The 27757-nt window shown below is 45.2% G+C and overlaps 1 protein-coding gene across 5 annotated transcripts in view; it reads left to right on the forward strand.

Moving 5' to 3' along the window:
• The window catches only part of FAM13A (family with sequence similarity 13 member A), a 344313-nt gene that overhangs the window by 268142 nt on the left and 48414 nt on the right, over positions 1–27757 (forward strand). For all 5 annotated transcript variants that reach the window (XM_075351136.1, XM_075351152.1, XM_075351144.1 and 2 more), the window contains 3 exons: positions 7737–7810; positions 11814–11856; positions 27144–27291. In XM_075351136.1, the coding sequence (XP_075207251.1) occupies positions 7737–7810; positions 11814–11856; positions 27144–27291 (265 nt within the window). The remainder of the gene's footprint in view (positions 1–7736; positions 7811–11813; positions 11857–27143; positions 27292–27757) is intronic.

Below are 27757 nucleotides of genomic sequence, written 5' to 3' on the forward strand. Positions count from 1 at the left end.
GTGGAATTCTGTATTTCTTTTTCGCTCCTAATTGGGAGACCCAGACAGTGGGTGTATAGCTACTGCCTCTGGAGGCCGCACAAAGAACTACACTTAAAAGTGTAAGGCCCCTCCCCTTCTGGCTATACACCCTCCCGTAGGAGTACGGATTCCTCAGTTTTAGCTTTGTGCGCAGGAGGTCAGACACGCACGCATAGCTCCATTGTTTTTAGTCAGCAGCAGCTGCTGACTATGTCGGATGGAAGAAAAGAGGGCCCATATAGGGCTCCCAGCATGCTCCCTTCTCACCCCACTGTATGTCGGAGGTGTTTGTAAGGTTGAGGTACCCATTGCGGGTACGGCGGCAGGAGCCCACATGCTGATTCCTTCCCCATCCCTTTTTACAGGGCTCTGGGTGAAGTGGGATTTACTGGTCTCCAGGCACTGAGACCGTGCTCCATCTACAGCCCCTGGAGAAGATGCTGGATGGAGTGGAGTACATCAGGGACATGGCCCTGCTTCCTCAAGGTACTCTGTGTCCCCGTGCATTTGGCGCTCACACCGCAGCATGCTGGGTGTTGTAGTGCGCCGGGGGACATCAGCGCTACGGCGCTTGTGCCATGGCCTCATTCAGCTTCGCTGAAGCAGGCACACTTATGGGAATCGGTCGCGCCGGCCGCTGGGACTGCGGCGCGGCTGGCACTTGTGGTGCGCCGGGGACTTCAGCGCGGCCCGCGCTTTTACGGCGGCCGCGCTGATAACTCGAGTCCCCGGCTTTTGCGGCCTGCTTCCGTTCGTTCCCGCCCCCAGACCTGCCAGTCAGGAGAGGGGCGGGACGCTGGCCACTTCTGGGAACGGTCACGCCGGCCGCTGGGACTGCGGCGCGGCTGGCACTTGTGGTGCGCCGGGGACTTCAGCGCGGCCCGCGCTTTTACGGCGGCCGCGCTGATAACTCGAGTCCCCGGCTTTTGCGGCCTGCTTCCGTTCGTTCCCGCCCCCAGACCTGCCAGTCAGGAGAGGGGCGGGACGCTGGCCAGTGCATCAGCGCTGAGGGCTGGAGTCGTTTTTACATACTCCAGCCCTCACAATAGGCACAGAGGGGACAATGTTTCCCGCACTTTTGTTTGGGAACTCCCACGGACCGCCCCTCTCCACAGACGCCGGCAGCCATTCCTGCTGACACGCTGAGCTGCAGAGGGGAGCCGGGGAGACCCAGACAAGGAATTCTGCGCCTCTTACCCGCTATTCAGCGGGCGGTAAGCAGCCCTCAGGGCTCACCCCCTCTTGTGCCAGTAGTATTCTTAGTATTTGGTTTCTACAAATACTTGGTATTACATAGCGCTGGTCCCCCTTTGGCTATAGACTCTCTCACATTGCAGAGAGCCAGCAGCATGTCGTCCGTAAAACGCAAGGGTGCCAAGGCACAGACCGGCAGGCTCCACGGACCCCCATTGTGTGCAGTGCTCGGCCCCTGCGGCGCTTGCACAGTCGGGACCTCTGCTGGACGTGACCCAGGGTGTACCACCTGTGAATGCTGTCCAGGTGACAGGAACTGAGTTTGCAGCTTTTGCTGACAGAATGTCTCTCACTATGTCACAAATTCTTGACACATTGCGAGCTAGGCCTGTACTTCAGGCCACGGACACTGTGCAATCATTGCCCCCTGGTCCCCATCAGCTCCAAGCTCCGGGACGGGCATATACACCTCAGGGTGAAGACTCTGACTCGGACGATGGCCCCGGGCAGCCTAAGCGGGCTCGCTATGACGGGCCTTCACATTCATCTCAATGGTCAGGATCCCAGCGAGATGAATCTATGGGTGATGAGGCGGACGTAACTGATCAGGATTCTGATCCTGGGACCGCTCTCAATCTAGATACACCAGATGGTGACGCCATAGTTAATGATCTTATATTTAACATCAATAAGATGTTAAATATTTCCCCACCAGCTCCTCTTGCAGAGGAGTCAGCTTCGCAGCACGAGAGAATCCATTTCAGATACCCTAAGCGTACATTAAGCACTTTTCTGGACCACGCTGACTTTAGAGACGCAATCCAGAAACCCCACGCTTATCCTGAAAGGCGTTTTCCTAAACGGCTTAAAGATACACGCTACCCTTTTCCCCCTGAGGTGGTCAAGGGTTGGACCCAGTGTCCAAAAGTGGATCCTCCAATTTCCAGGCTTGCAGCTAGATCCTTGGTTGCAGTTGAAGATGGAGCGGCACTTAAAGATGCCACTGACAGGCAGATGGAGCTCTGGCTGAAATCCATCTATGAAGCGATTGGAGCGTCTTTAGCGCCTTCTTTTGCGGCCGTATGGGCACTCCAAGCTATCTCAGCCGGGCTTGCGCGAGTCGACTCAGTCACACGTGCATTTGCCCCGCAGGTAGCACCATTGACCTCGCAAATGGCGGCATTCGCGTCGTACGCGATTAATGCTGTTCTTGACGCTACAAGCCGCACGGCAGTGGCGTCAGCCAACTCCGTTGTTTTGCGTAGGGCCCTGTGGTTGAGACATTGGAAAGCAGATTCTCATTCCAAGAAGTGCTTAACCAATTTGCCTTTTTCTCGTGACCGATTGTTTGGAGAGCGTTTGGATGAAATCATCAAACACTCCAAGGGTAAGGACTCATCCTTACCGCAACACAGACAAAACAAACCCCAACAGAGGAAGGGTCAGTCTGGTTATCGGTCCTTTCGAGGACCGGGCAGGTCCCAATTCGCCTCGTCAAAAAAGACTCAAAAAGACCAGAGACGCTCAGATTCTTGGAGGTCTCAGTCACGCCCAAAAAGGACAGCCGGAGGAACCGTTGCCAAGACGGCGTCCTCCTGACTTGCGGTCTCCGATTCCCACACCCGCGGTCGGTGGGAGGCTTTCCCACTTTGGCGACATTTGGCTGTCACGCGTCAAAGACCGTTGGGTGAGGGATATTCTGTCTCACGGGTACAGGATAGAGTTCAGTTCTCGTCCGCCAACTCGTTTCTTCAGAACTTCTCCACCACCAGACCGAGCCGATGCTCTGTTGCAGGCGGTGGCCGCTCTAAAGGCGGAAGGAGTGGTGACCTCCGTCCCTCTTCAGGAACAAGGTCACGGTTTTTACTCCAATCTGTTTGTGGTCCCAAAAAAGGACGGATCGTATCGACCCGTCCTGGATCTAAAGTTGCTCAACAGACACGTAAAAGTCAGGAGGTTCCGGATGGAATCCCTACGCTCCGTCATAGCCTCAATGTCTCAAGGAGATTTTCTAGCATCAATAGATATCAAAGATGCGTATCTCCACGTGCCGATTGCACCAGAGCATCAGCGTTTCCTACGCTTCGTCATACACGACGAACACCTACAGTTCGTAGCGTTACCTTTCGGTCTGGCAACAGCCCCCCGGGTCTTCACCAAAGTCATGGCAGCAGTAGTAGCTGTTCTGCACTCGCAGGGTCACTCGGTCATCCCGTATCTAGACGACCTGCTTATAAAGGCACCCTCTCAAGAGGCATGCCAACACAGTCTGAAGGTGGCACTAGACACTCTCCAGAGTTTCGGGTGGATTATCAACTTTCCAAAGTCTCATCTAACCCCGACCCAATCTCTGACTTATCTTGGCATGGAGTTTCATACTCTCTCAGCGATAGTGAGGCTTCCACTGGACAAGCAGTGCTCGCTACGGACTGGAGTGCAATCTCTCCTTCAGAGCCAGTCGCACTCACTGAGGCGCCTCATGCATTTCCTAGGAAAGATGGTAGCAGCAATGGAGGCAGTCCCGTTCGCGCAGTTTCATCTGCGCCCTCTACAATGGGACATTCTACGCCAATGGGATGGGAAATCGACGTCCCTCGACAGGACTGTCTCCCTCTCTCAGACTGCCAAGGACTCTCTGCGTTGGTGGCTTCTCCCCACCTCATTGTCACAGGGAAAGTCGTTCCTTCCCCCGTCCTGGGCAGTGGTCACGACGGATGCGAGCCTATCAGGGTGGGGAGCGGTGTTTCTCCACCACAGGGCTCAGGGGACGTGGACTCAGGAAGAGTCCACCCTGCAGATCAATGTTCTGGAAATCAGAGCAATCTATCTTGCCCTGCGAGCCTTCCAACAATGGCTGGAAGGCAAGCAGATTCGGATTCAGTCGGACAATTCCACGGCGGTGGCGTACATCAACCACCAAGGGGGAACACGCAGTCGCCAAGCTTTTCAAGAAGTCCAGCGGATTTTGACGTGGGTGGAAAGCAGAGCGTCCACCATATCCGCAGTTCACATCCCAGGCGTGGAAAACTGGGAAGCAGACTTTCTCAGTCGCCAGGGCATGGACGCAGGAGAATGGTCCCTTCACCCGGACGTGTTTCAGCAGATCTGTTGCCGCTGGGGGACGCCGGACGTCGATCTGATGGCGTCACGGCACAACAACAAGGTCCCAGTTTTCATGGCACGGTCTCACGATCACCGAGCGCTGGCGGCAGACGCCTTGGTTCAGGATTGGTCGCAATTCCGACTCCCCTATGTGTTCCCACCTCTAGCATTGTTACCCAGAGTTCTCCGGAAAATCAAGTCCGACTGCCATCGAGCCATACTCGTCGCTCCAGATTGGCCAAGAAGGTCGTGGTACCCGGATCTGTGGCATCTCACGATAGGCCAACCGTGGACACTACCAAACCGTCCAGATTTGCTGTCTCAAGGGCCGTTTTTCCATCTGAATTCTGCGGCCCTGAACCTGACTGTGTGGCCATTGAGTCCTGGATCCTAGCGGCCTCAGGTTTATCTCATGAAGTTGTTGCCACAATGAGACAGGCTAGAAAACCATCCTCAGCTAAGATCTATCACAGGACGTGGAAGATATTCTTAGCGTGGTGCTTGGCTCAAGGGTTTTCTCCCTGGCCATTTGCATTGCCAATTTTTCTTTCCTTCCTGCAGTCTGGGTTGGAAAAAGGTTTGTCGCTTAGCTCGCTTAAGGGTCAAGTCTCCGCGCTATCCGTATTCTTTCAGAAGCGCTTGGCACGGCTTTCTAAAGTACGCACTTTTCTCCAAGGAGTTTGTCATATCGTTCCTCCTTACAGACGGCCATTGGAACCCTGGGATCTGAACAAGGTTCTCATTGCTCTCCAGAAGCCGCCTTTCGAGCCTTTGAAAGAGGTTCCCCTTTCTCGGCTTTCACAAAAGGTAGTTTTTCTTGTGGCGGTCACGTCTCTTCGAAGAGTGTCCGAGCTAGCGGCGTTATCTTGCAAATCTCCCTTCCTGGTGTTTCACCAAGACAAGGTAGTACTGCGTCCAATTCCAGAGTTTTCTCCCAAGGTGGTTTCTTCCTTTCATCTCAATCAGGATATCACTTTGCCATCTTTGTGTCCGCATCCAGTTCACCAATTTGAAAAGGGTTTACATCTGTTGGACCTGGTGAGAGCACTCAGGATTTACATTTCTCGCACGGCGTCTCTACGCCGTTCTGATGCGCTCTTTGTCCTAGTCGCTGGTCAGCATAAGGGATCGCAAGCTTCCAAATCCACCCTGGCGCGGTGGATCAAGGAACCAATTCTTCACACATACCGTTCTGCTGGGCTTCCGATTCCATCTGGACTGAAGGCCCATTCTACCAGAGCCGTGGGTGCGTCCTGGGCATTGCGGCATCAGGCTACGGCTCAGCAAGTGTGCCAGGCGGCTACCTGGTCGAGTCTGCACACGTTTACCAAACACTATCAAGTGCATACCTACGCTTCGGCAGATGCCAGCCTAGGTAGACAGGTCCTTCAGGCGGCGGTGGCCCACCTGTAGGAAGAGGCTGTCTGACAGCCCGTTCATGTGGTATCTTTTTACCCACCCAGGGACTGCTTTTGGACGTCCCACTGTCTGGGTCTCCCAATTAGGAGCGAAAAAGAAGAAGGGAATTTTGTTTACTTACCGTAAATTCCTTTTCTTCTAGCTCCAATTGGGAGACCCAGCACCCGCCCTATTTGTTCTTAGGGTTTCGTTTTTCGGGTGCACATGTTGTTCATGTTGTTTCTTAAGTTCTCCGATCTTGTTATCGGATTGAATTTGTTTTTGAAACTGTTATTGGCTTTCCTCCTTCTTGCTTTGGTACTAAAACTGAGGAATCCGTACTCCTACGGGAGGGTGTATAGCCAGAAGGGGAGGGGCCTTACACTTTTAAGTGTAGTTCTTTGTGCGGCCTCCAGAGGCAGTAGCTATACACCCACTGTCTGGGTCTCCCAATTGGAGCTAGAAGAAAAGGAATTTACGGTAAGTAAACAAAATTCCCTTCTTCCATTATAAGGAGCCATCCAGCACTATTTCCTATCATTGCACAACTGAACTTAACGGCAATCTGTTAACAGGTTTTTGCCGTCTAATATGAAGCAACACTATTCCAGTAATGTATCACTTAGCGAGCTGCTTGCCGTAGTTTTGATAAAAATCACTGTTTAATCAGCAGGAGATTATCACTAGAGAGACTAATAAATATGCTGCCATGTAGTTCACCATCTTCATGAGCTCTGTATAACCTCCATCCTGTCATTGATTGGCAGCTTTCTGGCTATGCACAGTGTACAAAGAAAGCTGCCAACAAGTGGTGTGTGTAGGGTTAACAGAGCTCTGCAATTAGAAAAGTGGTAGATCTGATGAAACAGTGATTTTATCAAAATGACAGGAAGCAGCTCAGTAAAGGTATACATTGCTGGAACCAAGGTTGCCTAAAACCAATGTAGGAAGGAACTGCCAATTTAAGACCTATATCAATGTTATATTTAATAGGGAAATCCAGGGGATTGAGCACAGGCTCAACTACAATTTGGTCTTGTGAAGTGAAGTAAAGATGCGAATAGTCTGAGGACTAGAACTTTAGTGCCACCTATTAGGGATAGCAATTAGGGATGTGCGAATAGTAACTATTGTGTTCGGACGATGCTTGCCGAATACTATTCCAGTATTCTTCACAACAAGAAAAATGCTCTATTTCCCCATTGATTTGCATTAGGTTCGCTATTTGTGACATTACCGTAATAGTAAATTCATTACTAATAATCCGAACACAAATAGATAAAATTCGCCCATCACTAGTAGCAATCCTACAAGTCTATATCGACCCTTTAACAAGCCTTGCCATATGACTTAGGATAAATAACGCCGTGAATGCAAAGTACTGTACTGACATTCCCACAATGTTTCGAGAACACTATGTAACAATCAGAAAATTCCTAAGGAGATGACAGAAAGATAAATCATCTGTAAAGACCAAGACTCCACTGGGGATCATTATCTTCTTGAAGAAAAATCTTTGTTATTTTAACACTAGTGACAGCTAGGGAGGGGTGCTGTGACCACCTAGCTCATCTCCTTTGCACCAGTTTTGCTAAATCTTCCCCATAGATTTGTTTCTCATACATTCCCTATTCCAGAATGAATAAAAACTTGTATTATTTGCACTTAGGAGTAATCTGTATTGATCATCTGGTGTAAATTTGCTTTCATGGTCCAGCATTTTTTTCAGCTACTGTTCGCCTGTTTATACCAAGATTGTTTCTAAGATATGATGGTTGGTGGCTTATTACTTTAGGTTTCCAGTGGGTAGTCCCTCTTGTGATTTTCTTATCTCCGTTCGGTTTATGGGCAAGATTTATATGGGATACAGAGTCTCATTTAGTTTGATCTTTATAATTCTGGTGTATTTTATTTTACTCTCTCTTCTTTTTTTTTTTTAATACTGAAATGTGAACATGACTTTCACATTATGATGATTAACCTAAGTTTGTAATCCTTTTATGTCACCATTTCTGTTTCAGAACACAGAAAACCTCGCCTCCAGGAGCGTGGATAGACAGGAGTTCAGCGGCATGGAGGTTTTGTCGGAGGGAAGGTATGAATACTGTTCCTCAAAGCTGCAGAGGAGGCAATAAATCCCCAAATGTACCCTTGACAATTACATTCTTAGAGATACATCTCTTGTGTCTGTAAAACTGGTCATAGACATGAGAGATGTATCTGCAGATCAATGGCAAATCTGGCTCAGGTTGTCCATTATGTCCAATTCGATCTGTATTCTTTTTAGTTAGGTTTTTTGGTTTTTTTTTTAAGGACCAGTATAGAACAGTCTGCTATATTGGAAATAACAACAGACTCTATATGTATACCTTAGTCCATAGATCCCCAAGCTTTCTGATCTCACAAGGCACATTCAATTCTGAGTGAGGGTCACAAGCCACATCCAGCTCCTGCCACCCTCACAGTAGTGACATCCAGAGCCTCATTATAGTATAATGACAGCCATAGATTTTCTACAGAAATCACAATGAGGAGGAATGCCAAGATCCAGGGGTTCCAACATTACACCCATTCAGACCTGCTTTTATGCAGGGCTAATCACAAAAGTCACCATCTGAAGACCTGCTGTTGATAGTTATATGCTAGACATTGTATTAAGGTACCAAGCAGGCAGACAGGTTGGGGACCCCTGCCTTAGCCTGGGGAAACATATTTCCTTACAAGAATTTTCCATTTTAGAAAAATGGTCCCCAAATGTTTGTTGGCATGTAAAATAACAAATACTGATGGTGCTCATCCCAACTCCCCACCCTCACCCATGTTCCAGTGCGGGCTTATGCCACTGCTCATCACATTGTGTGTTTTAGCTGCAGCGGTGACCTCACAATTACAGCACGTATCACTGCTGCAGCCAATCACTGACCTTGGCGGCTCGAGTCATGTACAGCTGTATTTGTTACTTTAGGTTTTAGCAAATTCTTGGGGACCACCAGGGCCGGCGTCAGCACCCGGCAAACCCGGGCAAATGCCGGGGCCCTGGAGAGCCGGGGGGGCCCACTCGGCCTCGTCAGTTCTCCTGTCCCTTGGCCGGGGCCCACTCGCCTTTACAGTTCTGCGGTCCCCGGCCGAGTTCCGGGGACCGCAGTCCTCGGCAGCAATCTGCGGCGCCGTCACTTTAAGGCGCGCAGACATCCTCGTTTGAATTTCATCTGTGGGCGGAGCTACCGCCTTCTCAGTCCCACAGATGAAGGAGGCGAGCTTCTGTCCGGCGCTGTGTGGGCCCCCTCTCCACCGTGACCTAATCGGGTAAGTGCCCTCCCCGCCTCCCCATTATAGGCCCCGGTGAGCTGCTTCTACCCCCTGGATGTATGCCCTGGCCCCTGCCAATGCCCCCACCCGCCGATTCCGCGGGTGTGGGCCCCGCCGAGCCGCGGGTGCTGGCCCCGCCGAGCCGCGGGTGCTGGCCCCGCCGAGCCGCGGGTGCTGGCCCCGCCGAGCCGCGGGTGCGGGCCCCGCCGAGCCGCGGGTGTGGGCCCTGCCGAGCTGCGGGTGCTGCCAGTGCCGCTGGTGCTGTCCCCGCCAAGCCGCGGGTGTGGGCCCCACAGAGCAGCAGAGTTGTGTGCATTTGTCTGAATGTAGCAGAGTTGTATGTGTTTGTCTGAATGTAGCAGAGTTGTGTGTGTTTGTCTGTATGTAGCAGAGTTGTATGTGTTTGTATGTAGCAGAGTTGTATGTGTTTGTATGTAGCAGAGTTGTATGTGTTTGTCTGTATGTAGCAGAGTTGTATGTGTTTGTCTGTATGTAGCAGAGTTGTATGTGTTTGTATGTAGCAGAGTTGTATGTGTTTGTCTGTATGTAGCAGAGTTGTATGTGTTTGTCTGTATGTAGCAGAGTTGTATGTGTTTGTCTGTATGTAGCAGAGTTGTATGTGTTTGTCTGTATGTAGCAGAGTTGTGTGTGTTTGTCTGTATGTAGCAGAGTTGTATGTGTTTGTATGTAGCAGAGTTGTATGTGTTTGTATGTAGCAGAGTTGTATGTGTTTGTCTGTATGTAGCAGAGTTGTATGTGTTTGTCTGTATGTAGCAGAGTTGTATGTGTTTGTCTGTATGTAGCAGAGTTGTATGTGTTTGTCTGTATGTAGCAGACTTGTATGTGTTTGTCTGTATGTAGCAGAGTTGTATGTGTTTGTCTGTATGTAGCAGAGTTGTATGTGTTTGTCTGTATGTAGCAGAGTTGTATGTGTTTGTCTGTATGTAGCAGAGTTGTGTGTGTTTGTCTGTATGTAGCAAAGTTGTATGTGTTTGTCTGTATGTAGCAGAGTTGTATGTGTTTCTATGTAGCAGAGTTGTATGTGTTTGTCTGTATGTAGCAGAGTTGTGTGTGTTTGTATGTAGCAGACTTGTATGTGTTTGTCTGTATGTAGCAGACTTGTATGTGTTTGTCTGTATGTAGCAGAGTTGTATGTGTTTGTCTGTATGTAGCAGAGTTGTATGTGTTTGTATGTAGCAGAGTTGTATGTGTTTGTCTGTATGTAGCAGAGTTGTATGTGTTTCTATGTAGCAGAGTTGTGTGTGTTTGTCTGTATGTAGCAGAGTTGTGTGCATTTGTCTGAATGTAGCAGAGTTGTATGTGTTTGTCTGTATGTAGCAGAGTTGTATGTGTTTGTCTGTATGTAGCAGAGTTGTGTGTGTTTGTCTGTATGTAGCAGAGTTGTGTGTGTTTATCTGTATGTAGTAGAGTTGTGTGTGTTTGTCTGTTTGTAGCAGAGTTGTGTGTGTTTGTCTGTATGTAGCAGAGTTGTATGTGTTTGTCTGTATGTAGCAGACTTGTATGTGTTTGTCTGTATGTAGCAGACTTGTATGTGTTTGTCTGTATGTAGCAGAGTTGTATGTGTTTGTCTGTATGTAGCAGAGTTTGTGTGTGTGTTTGTCTGTATGTAGCAGAGCTGTATGTGTTTGTATGCAGCAGACGTGTGTGTGTGTGTGTGTGTCTGTAAGTGTATATGACTGTATATATTTGTCTGTTTATATGTATTTTTGTGAGTTTGTCTTTAAATATGTATATGTTTGTATCGGTGTCTGTGTGTGGATGGGGCCCACTGGGACTCTTCCGCCCGGGGCCCACAAAAACCTGGAGCCGGCCCTGGGGACCACGTCTCTGAAAATGGAAAAAACCTTTTTCAAAAGGCAGTCAGGTGATCTGCTAATGCTCACATATGCCCCTTTTGTTAAAAAAAAAGCAATAAATGCATGCAACATATATGTAAAAAACAGACATGATTGCTTTAAAGTGCTTCTGTTTGCATCAGTTGATCCCTTTTTTGGGGGAAGGGAAGAGATACTAACAAAATAGCTGTAACAGATTGCAGAACTGTGGCGTGTCATTTTGGTCGAGCTGCTGTTAATTTTACATGTTTGACCACCAGAGCCATCAGATTGTCAGTAGATTTCAACATATTTAGCTGCAAATAATATCCCATGTCTTCTTGCCAATTGAAAGCTTGCCACTTCTCTGTCCTTTTTGTAGTAGTCGTATTCGACCATCACGCTAGGTGTTTGGCCCTCAGTAAAGACAGGTGCCAGTACCACGGCATATTCCAGAGAAGTATTCAGTTAGTTACCTACAGGACACATCGGCAACAATTTTCAGTGGCAACTGTTATATAACTCTTTATGTTGGGTATATCACATGATTTTTACCAAACTGAGTTCCTTGCAAATACTCATTAGCTCCAAGTCATGGTGTTTAATCCCATAGTGTTGATGAACAATGCACTGGAGAAAGGTGCAGCACGTTTACTAATAGGTGTCTGCCTCTGAATTTGGCGCATTTTTCAGAATTTATAATGAATTTGCTAACTGCGTTTTGCCACATCCCTCCCTGATCCATTCGCTTTTGAAACAATATGGCGCGGCTGGTTGGGACTGGGGCAGAAGCGCTAAAAATCGCAAGATTGTTGCACAGAAAAATTGTGAATTTTTAAACCCAGAATTCTGGCAAAAAAAAGTTTGTTAAATTGGGGCTATTGTTTGTAAATTCAGTTTTTTTCTTTCCGGTTATATAAATATATAGTCTTGATCTTATTTTCTTTCTTGCAGCAAAGAGAACGAACAGGACAAGGAAAGTCTGCGACTACCACCGGTAAGGTTTAGTATGATTAATCCACAGATGCTTTAGTACCAAGCCAGAAGCAATTACACCTTGCCTTTTGTACTTACCATATTTTTCGGACTATAAGACGCACCCTGGTTTTAGAGGAGGAAAATAGGAAAACAAAATTTTAAGCAAAAAATGTGGTCATGACACACTGATATGGGGCGAGGATCTGCTGCTGACACTGTTATGGGGGTAATGTCCCCAAATTCTCTACTAAGGTACCCCATCTTGGTAATAATCCTCCTGCCTTGTATATGATCCCCATCCTTGCATATATATGTCCCTCATCCTGGTATAGCCCCCATCCTGCTATATACCAGCATCATGGTATAGCCCCCATCCTGCTATATACCGCCATCATGGTATATACCCCCATTCTGATAAATACCCCCATCCTGCTACATACCGCCATCTGGGTATAGCCACCATCATGCTATATACCGCCATCCTGGTATAGCCGCCATCCTGCTATATACCGCCATCCTGGTATAGCCCCATCCTGCTATATACCCCCATCCTGGTATATGGCTTGCATCCTGTGGCACACAAAAAAATAAGCATTTATAGTCACCTTTCCTCACTTCAGCAGCATCACTCGTCCTCCTGTCTGTGCCGGCAGCAGCGCCTCTGACCTGTGTGTACCGGGTCACCGTTCCCTGCAGCATCGCGATCTCCTTCTGTCTGCCGGCTCACTGATCTGTGTAGAGAGCGGTGCGCACAGCGATGACGTCATTGCTGTGTGCACATGGCTCCACACAGATCAGCAGGCCATCAGAAAGGAGGATATCGCGATGCTGCAGGGTACCGTAACGGGTGAGTGTACTTACTATTCACTGCCCCCCGCGCTGATGATGATATGCGGGGGGCAGTGAATGCAGCCACACATGATCACTCCAGGCTGTAGTTGCCAGGGGTGATCACGCGGGCCGGCTGTTAATTATGCGCGCACCCCCCGCCCACCTGTCAGCGTCGGCTTCAGCGCTGAAAGATGGTCGGGATGATGGGCGTGCATATGAAATGAGCGGGCCCACGTGGTCACGGCAGGCTGCTGCAGCCTGCTCGTGCCCCCAATGACCCTCATTCCTCGCAGCCCTACATTCAGACTATAAGACGCATCCCCCACTTTCCCCCAACATTTGGGGGGAAAAAAAGGTGCATATTATAGTCCGAAAAATACGGTACTTGTGCTGTTTTTGTTGTGGTTTTTGGTTTAAGTTTTTTAGATCTTTGATCTTTGCTACAAGTCTGCAGCTTTATTCAAAGATCGTGGCAACAAAATTGTGATGTAATAATGTAACAGCACTAATATGGGAAATGGAATAAAATCATATGGCATCTATACACATCGAGTGACCTCTAGGTGGCCAATTATTGCGATTAGTTATTAAAAGCAAAAAAACTAAAGTGATTAGTTATTAGAAAAAAAAATTACGCGCTTCGACTCCACCAGGGGCTTGTTTGAAAAAGACTCTGGTGGATCAGAAACGAGCCATTTATGATATTTTAATGTTCTAATGGAATAAATCTTGGAAAACCTCTTCAATATGCTTGCCGATCTTTCTAGTACTTTATGTAAGTGGAACGCCATCCATTGACACAAGCACCGCTATATCAAGAGTGTCAACTGGAAGTATATGTGGACTTTAGCTGCTGTCGGAGATGTCTGACAGTGTTTTTTTCCAGCTTGCATGTACACGTATATGTGGGGGACGAATAGCGTTATATAGAGAATATGGGAAGTTTAGAAGGCATATCCATTCTAATAGAAACACAAAAAGAGACAAAATGTTAAATTAAAAGACTTCTCCAATAACTATCATAAATAAATCAGATGATTTCTCACAGTTTTACTTTAATTTTATTACAATAAGCTCAAAATCTGGTGAGATTCTCTTCTTTGGGAGATAAGAAATGCAAGGAAAGCTGGTTCTGTACATCATCTGAATGGTAAATGGCGTCTTGTGCTCAGAGATGGTCACGGTGAACAGGTTACATCTTCTGTTTAAATATAGTGTAAAACTGGGGAGACAAGGAGCACAATAGGGTCTTATCTGAGATATAAGCATAGAGCAGAGGCAAAAAAAAGTGCTCCCCTGACCTAGACTGAAAAGCTGAAAACGGCTGCTGCAGACCCCTACTGGGCAAAGCATCTGGGTTTGGAAAGGAGGTGGTTAATCCTGAGCTGGACAATGAAGACGAGAAGGATAATCCTGGAGTGTGATTTGTCTAAAGGTGGCTTTACACGCTACGATATCGATAATGTTTTATTGTCGGGGTCACGTTGTTAGTGACGCACATCCGGCGTCATTAACGATATCGCAGCGTGTGCCACTTACCAGCAACCTTAAGCGACCTCAAAAATGGTGAAAATCGTTCACCATGGAGAGGTCGTCCCAAACTCAAAAATCGGTAAGGGTTGTTTATCCATGTTGTTTATCGCTCATGCGGCAGCACACATCGCTGTGTGTGACACCACAGGAGCGAGGATTGTATCCTTACCTGCCGCCGGCCACAATGCGGAAGGAAGGAGGTGGGCGGGATGTTACGTCCCGCTCATCTCCGCCCCTCCGCTTTGATTGGCTGGCCGCTTAGTGACGTCGCGGTGACGCCGAACGTCCCTCCCCCTTGAGGGAGGGATTGTTCGGCAGTCACAGCGACGCCACCGACCAGGTAAGTGCGTGTGACGCTGCCGTAGCGATAATGTTCGCAGCGGCAGCGATGACGATATCACATGGGCGACGGGGGCGGGTACTTACACGCTCGATATCGCTAGAAATTGCTAGCAATATCGTAGCGTGTAAAGCCACCTTAAGTGTTTCAGAGTCACCAGACTCCTTCATCAGGACTATCACAGTGGTGATTGTCTTGATGAAGGAGTCTGAGGACTGTGAAACGCGTAGATAAATCACACTCCAGGATTATCCTTCTTGTCTTCATTGTCCACCAGCAGTGCAGGATTAACCCCCTCCTTTCCGAATCCAGTTACTTCATCTTTTTCACAGTTTTGGCAAGTCACTGATCAATAGAATGCAATGGGAGAATCCATTCATTATTTTTATCATAAATCCACAAACATTGAAATACTAACATAGGCTGTGATTAATCAACTCTTTCTCACCAGAATTCTGTTGTAAAAGCTTTGATAGCTCTCTTGGAGTTGCACCAAAATCGTATGATTTTTGGTGATCTCACACTAGTTTTTCCCAGCTACACCTAAATGGGCGGGGTGGGAGGCCTGACTCTAAAGCTCATCTAATTCAAGACGAGCTGTTCTATACTACAGAAATCTCGCTCCAGTACTTGACTGGAGTGAAATTTCTGGCATAGTGCACGGAAGTGCACCCCACTCGTCAGATGCTCTATCTTCATGAAGAGGTGTGCAACTCTTCATGAATCAGGAGCGCCCCTCCAGAGAAAATCTTTGGTCTTGATGAATCGCGGTGCCATAGTGATTTATTTCACCAGCACATCCCAATGGTCATCAAGTCAACAAAATGCATATCTGGCTAAAATATATCTTGCCTTTTGCAAGGACCCTGAACCTTACTAAATATAGAATATTGTTCTATACAAGTCCTCTACTAAAGGGAAACTGACAGGTCCCCCATGCCCCCAAATCACTATCAGTTGTGTCTACCTATCTAAATTCCCTGCCTAACAGTCCCTTTATTACATTAGACACATAAACAAAACTTTACAAAAAGTATTTTTAAAGGGTCTATCAGGCAGGGTTTAGATTAGTAGACACAACTGCTGGTGGTCCTTGGGCAGGGGGGACCTTTGAACTTCCTTTTAAGATGTTACTTTGTAATATGCAGCTTGGTTAAAGAAGATGGACCCAGCTGCATCTAAAGTGTTAATATGCAAGATGAGGACCTAGCTGCTTCTAAAAGAGTTAATTTGCAAGAGGAGGAAACAGTTGTTTGTAAAACAGAGATGGCTCCAGGTTTTATGTGTGCCCTTTTGGAAGACCGAGCATAAGTGGACTTCTTTTAGTGGTGTCACTTGTTTAATGCTGATATGAAGGTTCTCCTACCCATTGTAATGTAGCCCATGGATGGCACAAGGATTGTACATGGATGACATCAATTTGTTGGCGGGGAGAGAGAGTGGGTTAGCGATAGACGGTTACTGCGCCATAGACTGGTATGGGTGGATTTGATCTGTGTCTGCTCAAAAATGATCATGTCTCTAATTTATTTGTGGACAGACGGTCTCCAAAAAAAACATGGACCTATGAAGAGCACCATAGACTATAATGGATACGTGTTCTGCTTGTGAAAAGACTTATAGAACACGTGAATACAGCCCTCTGAAGGAGTCCTATATGTGGTTTCAGCACTTAATAAAGAATGCAGAGAACTCGTCTATAGTCACTAGGCCCTTCTTAACTATTTCAAGACCAGGCCACTTTCCCTTGATCATGACAGCATATTTTCTTTTCTTATGCTCCCCTTTACCAGCATATGGTTTAAGGCTATGTGCACACTAGAAATGTGAAGTTTCTCAAGAAAATTTCTTGAGAAACTTCTGGGAGTGAAAGATTTCCGGACCTCCGGAAAAAATCCGCACCAAATCCGCATGCGGATTTGCCACGGATTAGCCGCGGAATAGCCGCGAATTTGCCACGATTTTTCCGCGGGTGGTTCCCTGCGGATTTTGCAGGCTGTACTGCCGAAATCCGCAGGGTACCTGCGGAAAAGAATTGACATGCTCATTTTCTCAAGAAATTTTCTCGAGAAATTCTTCTCAAGGAAATTTCTTGAGAAAAATACGCACAGTGCGCACAGCTATTTTTTTTCTCATAGAATTTGCTGGGAAATGTCTGCACAAAGATTGCAGACATTTCTCAAGAAATTTCCACGGCAAATCCGCGGGTAAAACGCACTAGTGCGCACAGAGCCTTAAGCTTTTTTTTTTAAGTTTTGCCTGCTCAAATTACTTTTTACATGATAGATATGGCCTACTTTTTATGTAATTTTTATATTTCATATTCAGAACCTTTATTTTTTTTGCCTATATTGGCAGAAAATGTAAAGAAAATAGAACATTTTTACATTTTTATGAAAGTGCCATTAAAATAAATGTTAAATTGTGTTCTTCCTCTTCTGTTATATTTATTTTATGGATTTTTTTATATATTTATTTTTCCATCAGTGCTGGGCTACAAGCATCTACAGCTAGATGTTTTCTTTTCAACTTTTTTTTCTTGTTTTGTTTTTATTTGTGTTATAAATTAATTTATGCAAACACAATTTACCCAAAGAGCAACTAGAGGTACCCTAAACTAAAGATTAATAAAACCTAACTTTTAATTATAACAAATTAACACAGATCAATCGAAAATCAGTAGCAGGTAGAGCAATCAAACATATACTAAATCACGTATCCGGCCGCGGACCGGACACTATGAGTATGTGAACAACTGTCCTACAATAATTGTCAGAGGTCTAGCCCCCTGATGAAGCCAGACATGGTGAAACATTTTGGGGAGGCGATTAGTTAGCTTTTATTAGGCAGGGTAGGGCAATATCACTCTGACAATTATTGGGGCTAGCATATTAAAGGGAATTTTTCAGCAGATTTTTGGTATATAATCGGATAGCACCATAATGTAGGGCAAGAACGCTTGATGTTTTCTCTGATGGAGAGTTAAAAACCCCTGAGTGCAGCTTCAGGTGTACACTTTCCAATGTGAGTAAGCTAATGAGGGGTGGGGTTGGGTTACATAGAGTAGCTGAACTGGGCTGGAGCTGTAGTCAGATAGCTTTGGTCTTGATGATAACATTTTGATAGCAGTGAAACTACAACACATTGCCAGATAAGTTATACACTGTTGGATTCAGGATCTCGACCTATATTATGCTTCTCTCAGATTCAATGGTAAAAACATGCTGACAGATTCCCTTTAACCCCAGTTACAGGACAAGTTTAGCCTCTTAAGTGTTCTGTAGAGTTTATCTGGGTCTGCTAACGCCTGGCGAAGATGTGATCACAGGACTGTTAAAGCGCCACTACGGCTTCTTAAACCATTCATACAGTTCTGATTCATTTCTATGTAAAGAATGATTAGATAGGCAGAGATGGTAATGAACCATCTCTGTCATCTCTATTGGGAGCTCCATGCTTCACTATCTCAATAAGGGTGATGACTGTGGGTGGACATTCTAAAGTGCCTTTTTAGAGTCATAGGTGTTCCACCACATTTACATTTTTTGGTTGTCTGCAAGTTATTATAAACTAACATGGAAATCTGGGGCAAATGTGCCCAATCACTCACTTGGGTTTGCTGGATGATGCAGGTACTCCTTTAAAGCTTTAATCAGGGTCTCTCACTACAGACACATAGAGCTGGTAGCAGCCACAATGACGAGAAGACTGTAATAGGTTGTATCCTACCCCTCCCTTGCTGCTCTACAGTAGAATAGAAAATTCCCTTTTACCATATCTTCATCTATAATGAAGTGTAGATTTAAATTGGACAATACATTTTATTCTATATAGTTCCCCTGAAGTTTATTAATTCCTGCTATGTTGAGAGCCCCCCCCCCTTATTGAGAAGCAATGCAAAGTTCAGTGAATTTTGCTTTACTTGATCATGTCCCTTAAGTTTGAAAAGCCATGTGTGAATAGAGCTACAGTGTGCATGATCGACCACTTCAATATTCACACTGGCCTCTTCAAAGCTCTGGTTCTTAGGATTAGTGAAGGTCCCAGTTGTCAGACCCACAGCAATCGGAAAGTTATCCCCTATCCCAATGATAGGGGATCTCTTCCAAACTTGTGATAATCCCTGTAAACAGGTCATTCAGGATTAATTTATTTTTTGTTCATAGGATTTCTGACATAGAAAATAATAAGCTCACAAATCATTACAATTGGTACTGTGCAAATGTATATATACAAAAAATACAGATACTGAGAATTAAGCCTGCTTTACACGGTACGATCTATCGTGCAATTTCACGATCGACCGTACCCGCCCCCGTCGTTTGTGCGTCACGGGCAATTAGTTGCCCGTGGCGCACAAAGTCGTTAACTCCCGTCACACGTACTTACCTACTGTGCGACCTCGCTGTGGGCGGCGAACATCATCTTCCTGAAGTGGGAGGGATGTTCGGCGTCACAGCGACATCACACAGCCGCCGGCCAATAGAAGCGGAGGGGCGGAGATGAGCGGGACGTAAACATCCCACCCACGTTCTTCCTTCCGCATAGCCGGCGGGTGCCGCGGGATGGAGGTAAGCTGCTGTTCATCATTCCCGGGGTGTCACACGGAGCGGCGTGTGCTACCCCGGGAACGATGAGCAACCGGCGCCATTTTAATTAAACGAGAATATGAAACCGAGCGACGAGTACACAACTCACAATTTGTGAGCGATACTGCGTCGCTCTGAGGTGTCACACAGCCCGACGTCGCAAGCAATGCCGGATGTGCGTCACAAAAACCGTGACCCCGACGATCTATCGTACGATAGATCGTCTCGTGTAAAGCACCCTTTACACTCAGGATACAGGAGAAGTGGTACTATTCAGTCTATATACTGTATACAGAATAAAACAGATACTGATAATTGCACCCAGTATATGGGGCAGGAGAAGTGATACTGTGCAGAGTATATATACATAATTGTACAGATACTGAGCATTACATCCAGTATACAGGACAGGAGGATTGTACTCTGCAGTGTACATATACAAAATCAATTCAGATACTGAGAATTACACCCAGTATACAGGACAGAGGAAGTGATACTGTGCAGAGTATATATACATAATTGTACAGATACTGAGCATTACATCCAGTATACAGGACAGGAGGATTGTACTCTGCAGTGTACATATACAAAATCAATTCAGATACTGAGAATTACACCCAGTATACAGGACAGAGGAAGTGATACTGTGCAGAGTATATATACATAATTGTACAGATACTGAGAATTACATCCAGTATACAGGACAGGGGGATTGCACTCTGCAATGTATACATACAGAATAATACAGATACTGAGAATTACACCCAGTACACAGGACAGAGGAAGTGATACTGTGCAGTGCATATATACAGAATAATACAGATACTGAGGATTACATACAGGATGGGAGAAGTGGTACTGTGCAGTGTATATATGGAAAATTAATACAGATACTGAAAATTACACTTAATATGTGGACTATATTGTAGTATGTACTGTGCAGCTGTGTATATAGCATTTAGCATGGAGCTGTGCCTGTGTATATAATATGTACTGGGGAGTACACTTTGCATACTACTTACTATATATAAAGTTGTATAGTATATACTGTTATAAAATATAGTATGGAGCTGTATATGTACTATATAGTGAGATGATATGCCTGTGTAGAGTCCACACTATATACTCTACACATGGCTCCATATTATATACACAAATGTACACTATATATACCCATAGTAACTTTCCATACACTATATACACAGGTCCATTCTATATACTTAATAATGCTGTGTACATCACATGAGAGACGCTGGGGCTGGTGTGTATATAGATCATGTAGGAGACTCTGTGTCATGATGTATATACCTTACATAGAAAACACTGAGGTTGATTTATATACATCACATAGGATACAATGAGGCTGATGCCTGTACATCATATTTGCGCTGGTGTATACACATGACATAGGTGACGCAGGGGCTACTGTATATACATGATATAGAAGAGAATGGAGCTTGTCTATATATAGCACATGGCCCAATGCAACTCGCCTAGAAATGCTGCTCGCCCATCATTGTGTACGCCACTGCTGTGTACTCGGTGTCAGACTGGGGCGGCAGGGGCCAACCAGTAACATTTACTCTGTGGGCCCATTAATCAACAACATGCAAATATTACATTCACACATTTACCTATGCTTCTATATAGTATTTGTAAAATAAATGATGAGATGCTTCCTTTTTCTCCACTTGGTGAAACAAGTGGATTGTGCCAACTACAGATTATTTTGGGGGAGTAAATGACATACTACTGCAAAGGGGCCCGCCTGAGGATTCTCCGGTTGTCCTGTGGGCCAGTCCAAGCCTGTGTGCACTAAACAGTGCTTGCATATGCACACGCATGTACACTGATGCTATGAACTAAAATTAAGGGGCCAGCGGCCCAACATGCATCTAAGCCCTTCAGACCATCGTGAATCTGCTCAGTGGGGCAGATGGCCAATCTGTGCCTGTCGCCGGTGGTGCTGCGCGTAGGACCCTCACAAATTATGTAGTGATGAACAGAATAGAATCACTGATATCTGCACTAGGTTTCATTTAGGGGGCCTCATAAATGCAGGAGTCCCCTAATAAATCCCTTCCGTTGCTTGGGGTTGTTGAAATAGTCCATAGTGGTGGTGCCAATGTGTTTTTGTTACCTTGTTTTGAAAACACAAATAGAGATTATCTATTTTTTCCTTAATTACAATCTGCAAAGTAGATTGTACGTGCTCTCCCTTGAAAAGGTCTGAATCTGCCATGAATAGAGAGCATTGAGAGGAAAAGAAGATTTTACTGGAAATGCATACAAAAGACACCCACAACGGCACCAAAATCGCATTAGGTGGTTTTATGAGGTCAAAAGAATGTGAAATTCCTTTGCATTCCTATGTGCTGTATAATCTTGCTGCTGGGAGAGCTGGTAAACATCCCGCTAGCAACGAATATGTCACTTGGGTCACTGATGAGTGCACGGCGCTATCGCTAGTATTTGTGCCACTTACATTAGCTCTTGGCTAGGACTATGTTATTGGGATTTTGCTTCCTATGATCATCTCTATCTATTTATTTACCTGACAACTTGTATGATGATCCGATTATACTGTCATTTTTATTGATTACTGTTCTTAGGTTAATAAACTAAATAGACTGAAGCATGCCATAAACATAAAGGTCAAGGTGGGTCATAGTTTATGGTGTTTTTCAGCTGAAAAATAATTTTAAAAACCGCTTGGATTACTTTAAAATAACATTATTAATACGTACCTTACCACTGGCGGCTCTCATAATGACAATTCCCTGGTCAGTCATTGCTATCTGTACTGACTTGTTGACACAAATATGTGACCAGGAGCAGAGGGAATTGGTAAGGTGGGAATTACTACTTTTATTTTTCTGTTGCATTATTAGCATTTTCATTGGTTTCCTATCAGTAATCCTGTGCAGGTATTTTCTCTTTAAAGGGGTTTTCAGGAAGGTTGTGTTCCAAGTGCAGCTTGTAACATCAAATAAACAAACTGCGCTTTACTCGCCACCCTCACGTCAAGTCTTGAATTTCCACGTCTACTTCTGTGTTTGTTGTCGTCTTCAGCGATGATATTGTGTTGACAGCACTGTAGCCAATCACTGAGCTCTACGGCTTGTGCCTACTACTTGGACAGAGCCGCTAGGGTCAGTGATCAGCTGCAGCACTACAGACATCGGGACAGCAGTGGAAATCTAGGGTTGGACCTGGGGCGGGTGAGTAGAGCACAGTTTCTTTTAACAACAAACTGCAGCTGGAGAACAGAATTTTCCCTAAGGCTGGACTCACACGAGCGTATGGCATCCGATGCGAGAGCATCGGATGCGATATGCTAATGTCCCCCGGCTCAGGCTCTGCTGCGAGCGTGAGCCGGGTGTCATGCGACTGTAACCCGATCTTGCGATCGGGTCACAGCTGTGAAGCTGTGTGCGGGCACTGCGGAGGAGAGGGAGGGGTTAATCCCCCCATCTCCTCCACTGTCAGCCTGTGCGTATATCGCACTGCACTGGGATAACATCCGAGTGCAGTCCGATGTATCTCTCGCATCCATTCACTTGAATGGGTGCGAGAGATACGGCGGTAGCAACAAAACACATCATGCTGCCGCTTTTCTCGCATCCAGAATCTGGATGCGAGAAAAGCTGACCAACAGCTCAACCTCATTGCCTAACATTGGTCAGAGTGCAATGCGAGAATTTCTCGGATTGCACTCGTCCGATTTTCACGCTCGTGTGAGCGTACCCTAATAGTAGAAAACCAGTTTAATGGCAATTCTGTGTTGACATAAATTCTGCAATTTACAAAATTATCTGCTTCTGACTTTTTATGTTATGAGTCCACAGTAGATGGTATAGTAATATAGTATACAATGAATATATAATAATATAGTATACAATATGCAATAGATATATTATACAGAAATGAGAATAGATCTATAGTAATATAGTATACAATAGATATACAAATAATAGAATAGATTAATAATATAGTATACAATAGATATACAATAATATAGTATACACTATACAATGGATATATAATATAGTATACAATATACAATAGATATATTATACAAATTATAGAAGATATATAATATATTATACAAAATATAGAATATAATATATAGAATATATTATACAATGTAGAATAGATGTATATGTATAATATACAATGTAGAATAGATATATAGTATACCGTGTATACTGTGTGGAATAGATATTTAATAATATATTATACAATGTAGAATAGTTGTTGGCACCCTTGAAATTGTTCCAGAAAATAAAGTATTTCTCCCAGAAAATTATTTCAATTACATGTTTGTTTCCTTTGTCTATATTGGAACAACGCAAAAAAACTGAGGAAAAAAAAAAGCAAATTGGTCATAATTTCACACGCCAAAACTGGGCCAGACAAAATTGTTGTCACCTTTCCAAAACTGCGTGTTTAAAGCATGTGATGCTCGTTCAAACTCACCTGTTGCAAGTAAAGCTGGGTTTACACACTGCAACATCGCAAAGGACATCGCTGTAACGTCACCGGTTTTGTGACGTAACAGCGACCTCCCTAAGTCTCTGCTAAGTCGCTGGTGAGCTGTCAAACAGGCAAACCTGGCCAACAACTCAACAGCGATCCGGACCTGCAGAGCGACCTAGCTGGTTGTTGGGGACGTTGATAAGCAGCCTTTTGAAAGGGAAGTTGCTAACAAAGTCGCTGCAAAGTCTTCACACACTGAAACTTCATGCTGCACAGCGGGAAACAAAGGACCTAGGAATGGTCCTGAACGATTTGTAACGATTACAACTTCACAGCAGGGGCCGGGTCGCTGATAAGTTTCACACACTGCAACATCGCAAACAACATCGCTATTGCGTCACAAAACCGGTGACGTTACAGCGATGTCGTTTGAGATGTTGCAGTGTGTAAACCCAGCTTAACAGATGCGGGCAATACAAAATTACACCTGAAACTAGATAAAAAGGGAGACGTTGACTCAGTCTTTGCATTGTGTGTCTGTGTGGTCCAGACTAAGCATGGAGAACAGAAGGAGGAGGATAGAATTGTCTTGAGGACTTGAGAACCAAAATTGTTGAAAAATGTCGACAATCTGAAGGTTACAAGTCCTTCTCCAGAGATCTTGATATTTTTTTGTCCACGGTGTGCAACATAATCAACAAGTTTACAACCCATTGCACTATAGCTAATCTCCCTGGATGTGGACAACAGAGAAAAGTTGATGAAAGGTTGCAATGCAGGATAGCACGGATGTTGGATAAGCAGCCCCAATCGAGTTCCAAAGAAATTCAACCTGTCCTGCAGGCTCAAGGTGCATTAGGGCTGGTTCACACTAAGCGACAGCGACAACAAGGTCGCTGTTACGTCACCATTTTCTGTGACGTAACAGCGACCTTGTAAGTCTCTGTTATGATCGCTGCTTAGCTGTCAAACACAGCAGCCGAAGCAGCGATCATAACCGCGAGAGCAGGGAGCCGCGCACACTGCTTAGCGCTGGCTCCTTGCTCTCCTAGCTACAGTACACATCGGGTTAATTAACCCGATGTGTACTGCAGCTACATGTGCAGAGAGCAGGGAGCCGCGCACACTGCTTAACGCTGGCTCCCTGCTCTCCTAGCTACAGTACACATCGGGTTAATTAACCCGATGTGTACTGCAGCTACATGTGCAGAGAGCCGGAGCCGGCAGCACAGGCAGCGTGAGAGCTGCGGAGGCTGGTAACTAAGGTAAATATCGGGTAACCACCTTGGTTACCCGATGTTTACCCTGGTTACAGCTTACCGCAGCTGCCAGACGCCGGCTCCTGCTCCCTGCTCGCTTCATTTCGTCGCTCTCTCGCTGTCACACACAGCAATCTGTGTGTCACAGCGGGAGAGCGCCTTTGAAGAAAACGAACCAGGGCTGTGTGTAACGAGTAGCGATCTCGCAGCAGAGGCCAGATCGCTGCTCAGTGTCACACACAGCGAGATCGCTAATGAGGTCACTGTTGCGTCACCAAAACCGTGCCGTAGCAGCGATTTCGGTAGCGATCTCGCTATGTGTGAAGCACCCCTTAGTGTCAGCACAAATTATCTGCCTAAGAAGAAAAGCACACAGTACCTACAGTCAAATATGGTGGAGTTTCAAAGATGTTTTAGTTTTGTTTTGCTGGCACTGGATGACTTGACTGTGTACAAAACACCATGAAATCTGAAATTTACCAAAGGATTTGGGTCACAATATAGTTCCCAGTGTCAGAAAGCTGAATTTATGTCTTAGGTCATGGATCTTCCAGCAGGTCAATGACCCCAAACATATTTCAATAAACAACCAGAAATGGATGGAGATAAAGTGCTGGAGAGTTTTGAAGTGGTCAGCAATGAGTCCAGATATAAATCTTATTACACATGTGTGGAGAGATCTTAAGATTGCTGTTGGGAGAAAGCATCCTTCAAATATGAGAGACAGTTTGGAGAAGAAGAGTGGTCCAAAATTCCAGTTAAGAGGTGTAAAAATCTTGTTGATGGCTATAGGAAGTCATTGATTGCGGTTATTTATTCCAAAGGGTGTGCACCCAAATATTAGGTTGAGGGTGCCAACAATTTTGTCCAGCTCATTTTTTGGGTTTTGTGTGAAATTATGTCCAATTTGTGTTTTGTTTTACATATTTATTTTTTTTTGTGTGTATTGGGACAACACAAAAAAAAGTGTAATTTTCTGGGAGAAAATCTTCAGTCTCTAGAACAATTTAAAGGGTGCCCACATTTTCGTCCATGACCGTATATAATGATATATTATACAATGTAGAACAGATAGATAATAACATAGTATACGATATAGTGTGTGCATGTGTATATGTGTGTGTGCATATATATATATAGATAGATAGATAGATAGATAGATAGATAGATAGATATATATATATATCTATAGATATTGTGTAGAATAGATATATAATATAGTATGCAATATAGAATATATATATAGATATACGGTATATCTAATATAGCATACACTGCAGAATGGATGTATAATAATATAGTATATAATGTAGAATAAATATTGAATTGTGTCATTTGCACCTATTTTAGTTTTTATTGTAATTGCCTCACATATGATAAATTGTGCCTCTTCCGATGTTTACCATTGATTTCTGCATGTATGTCGGAGCAGAAGGTGGTAAGCACATGCTGGCACAATTGCTGGCTTTTAGGGGTTAAAGCTGAATCCTTGAGAGGCGGTGGTGAGGTTCTCCAAGTGATCTGACACTCCTCTCTCTCATGCTATCCAGTATACAATCACTGTGTGATTTTGGCTCCAGCCCAGCACTTGTATTGTTTCCAGCTGAGTTGCCAAACTCCACTGCCGGCTGTATAAGCTCAGCGCTGCCTCAATACCCGAAGCTCCCCTATAAATAGACCGAGTGTGCCCTCCTCCTCATACAACCCACAGGACAGGAGAAGTCCTTGCATCCAGAACATGGTTAGGTTGGCAGAGACTGCTTAGCAGCGCCTACGAGAGGGGGGATCTCATGCTTGTTTTTCCTTGCTCCGTCTTCTGCTCGGTCTTCTTGCCTGAGGGAGTCCAGCAATGCGTTCGTTGCTGCATCAGCCCTAGCAACAGCAAGAACATTACTGTACGTGTGGATTTTTTTTTGTCTTGTCATTGCTGCTGTCAACAAAAGGGAGTGGTAATTCCTCAAAGACCAATCTGAGAATTTGTGCAAATAACAGTGATGCGGCGGAATAGGCGAATGGTTTGAGAAAAGAGTCGTCTGTGAGGGAAAGTTCAGGGCACACAGAGGGGCGTTGTATTCTTCAGACAGATCATTTCACCAATTGGCATGCGAGGGTCACAGAGCATGGATTCACTGTGGTGCAGGCAACAAGATTGAGCCGCGGATGTTGTGCTCCCCTCCTGTGCATTGTGAGGAATTTCTATCTGCACGTAATGTGCTGCTCATTTTTATTTCTGAAGGCTGTTTTCTGAGCGGATTTCATTTCTTTCTGTATGTAGACGGTGAAGATGAAGATTCAAGAGCAGCAGAACAACTCTGAGATCCGGCCACAAAGGAGCCTCGAGGTTGATGTTGGTCAGGAGGGCTTTGTCCCAGAGGTTCCTCGCCTGGACCTCACTTCTCTTTGTGATGACAACAACTGGGAAGGTAAGATAGTCATGTCTGAAAGACGAGGGTATGCCGAGGTTTGTGGACCATACCCCAACAGATGCCATGCAGTACCTGCAAGGCAGGGGGTATAGGAATAAGGGATCAGTTACTACATTCAATAAGGGATATAGCGCCTTATTCAGTCTGTTTCCAAGTAGTGTTAATACTATGGCATTTTTTTTGTGTAGAAAACTTCCTGAAGACTCCTGCCCACTGTCCTTCTTAAGACACTGTCCAATGAAGCATTTATTTTTTCCGTTTGCATTTTTTTTTATCTAAAGAATAATGTGGAGAACATGGGGAAAAAATGTATTTGAGAAAAAAAAATTGATTTTACTAAGTGCTGAATCAGATTTTCGGTGCTAATGAAAAGCCACATTAGATAATGCAGCTTCAAATCTGCATAACAACGCATTAAACCAGAAAACGTATAAAAGTATAAAATAAAACCCGCCATGTTCAG

This window comes from Anomaloglossus baeobatrachus, chromosome 1 (assembly GCF_048569485.1).
Source record: "Anomaloglossus baeobatrachus isolate aAnoBae1 chromosome 1, aAnoBae1.hap1, whole genome shotgun sequence".
Lineage (NCBI taxonomy): Eukaryota > Metazoa > Chordata > Amphibia > Anura > Aromobatidae > Anomaloglossus > Anomaloglossus baeobatrachus.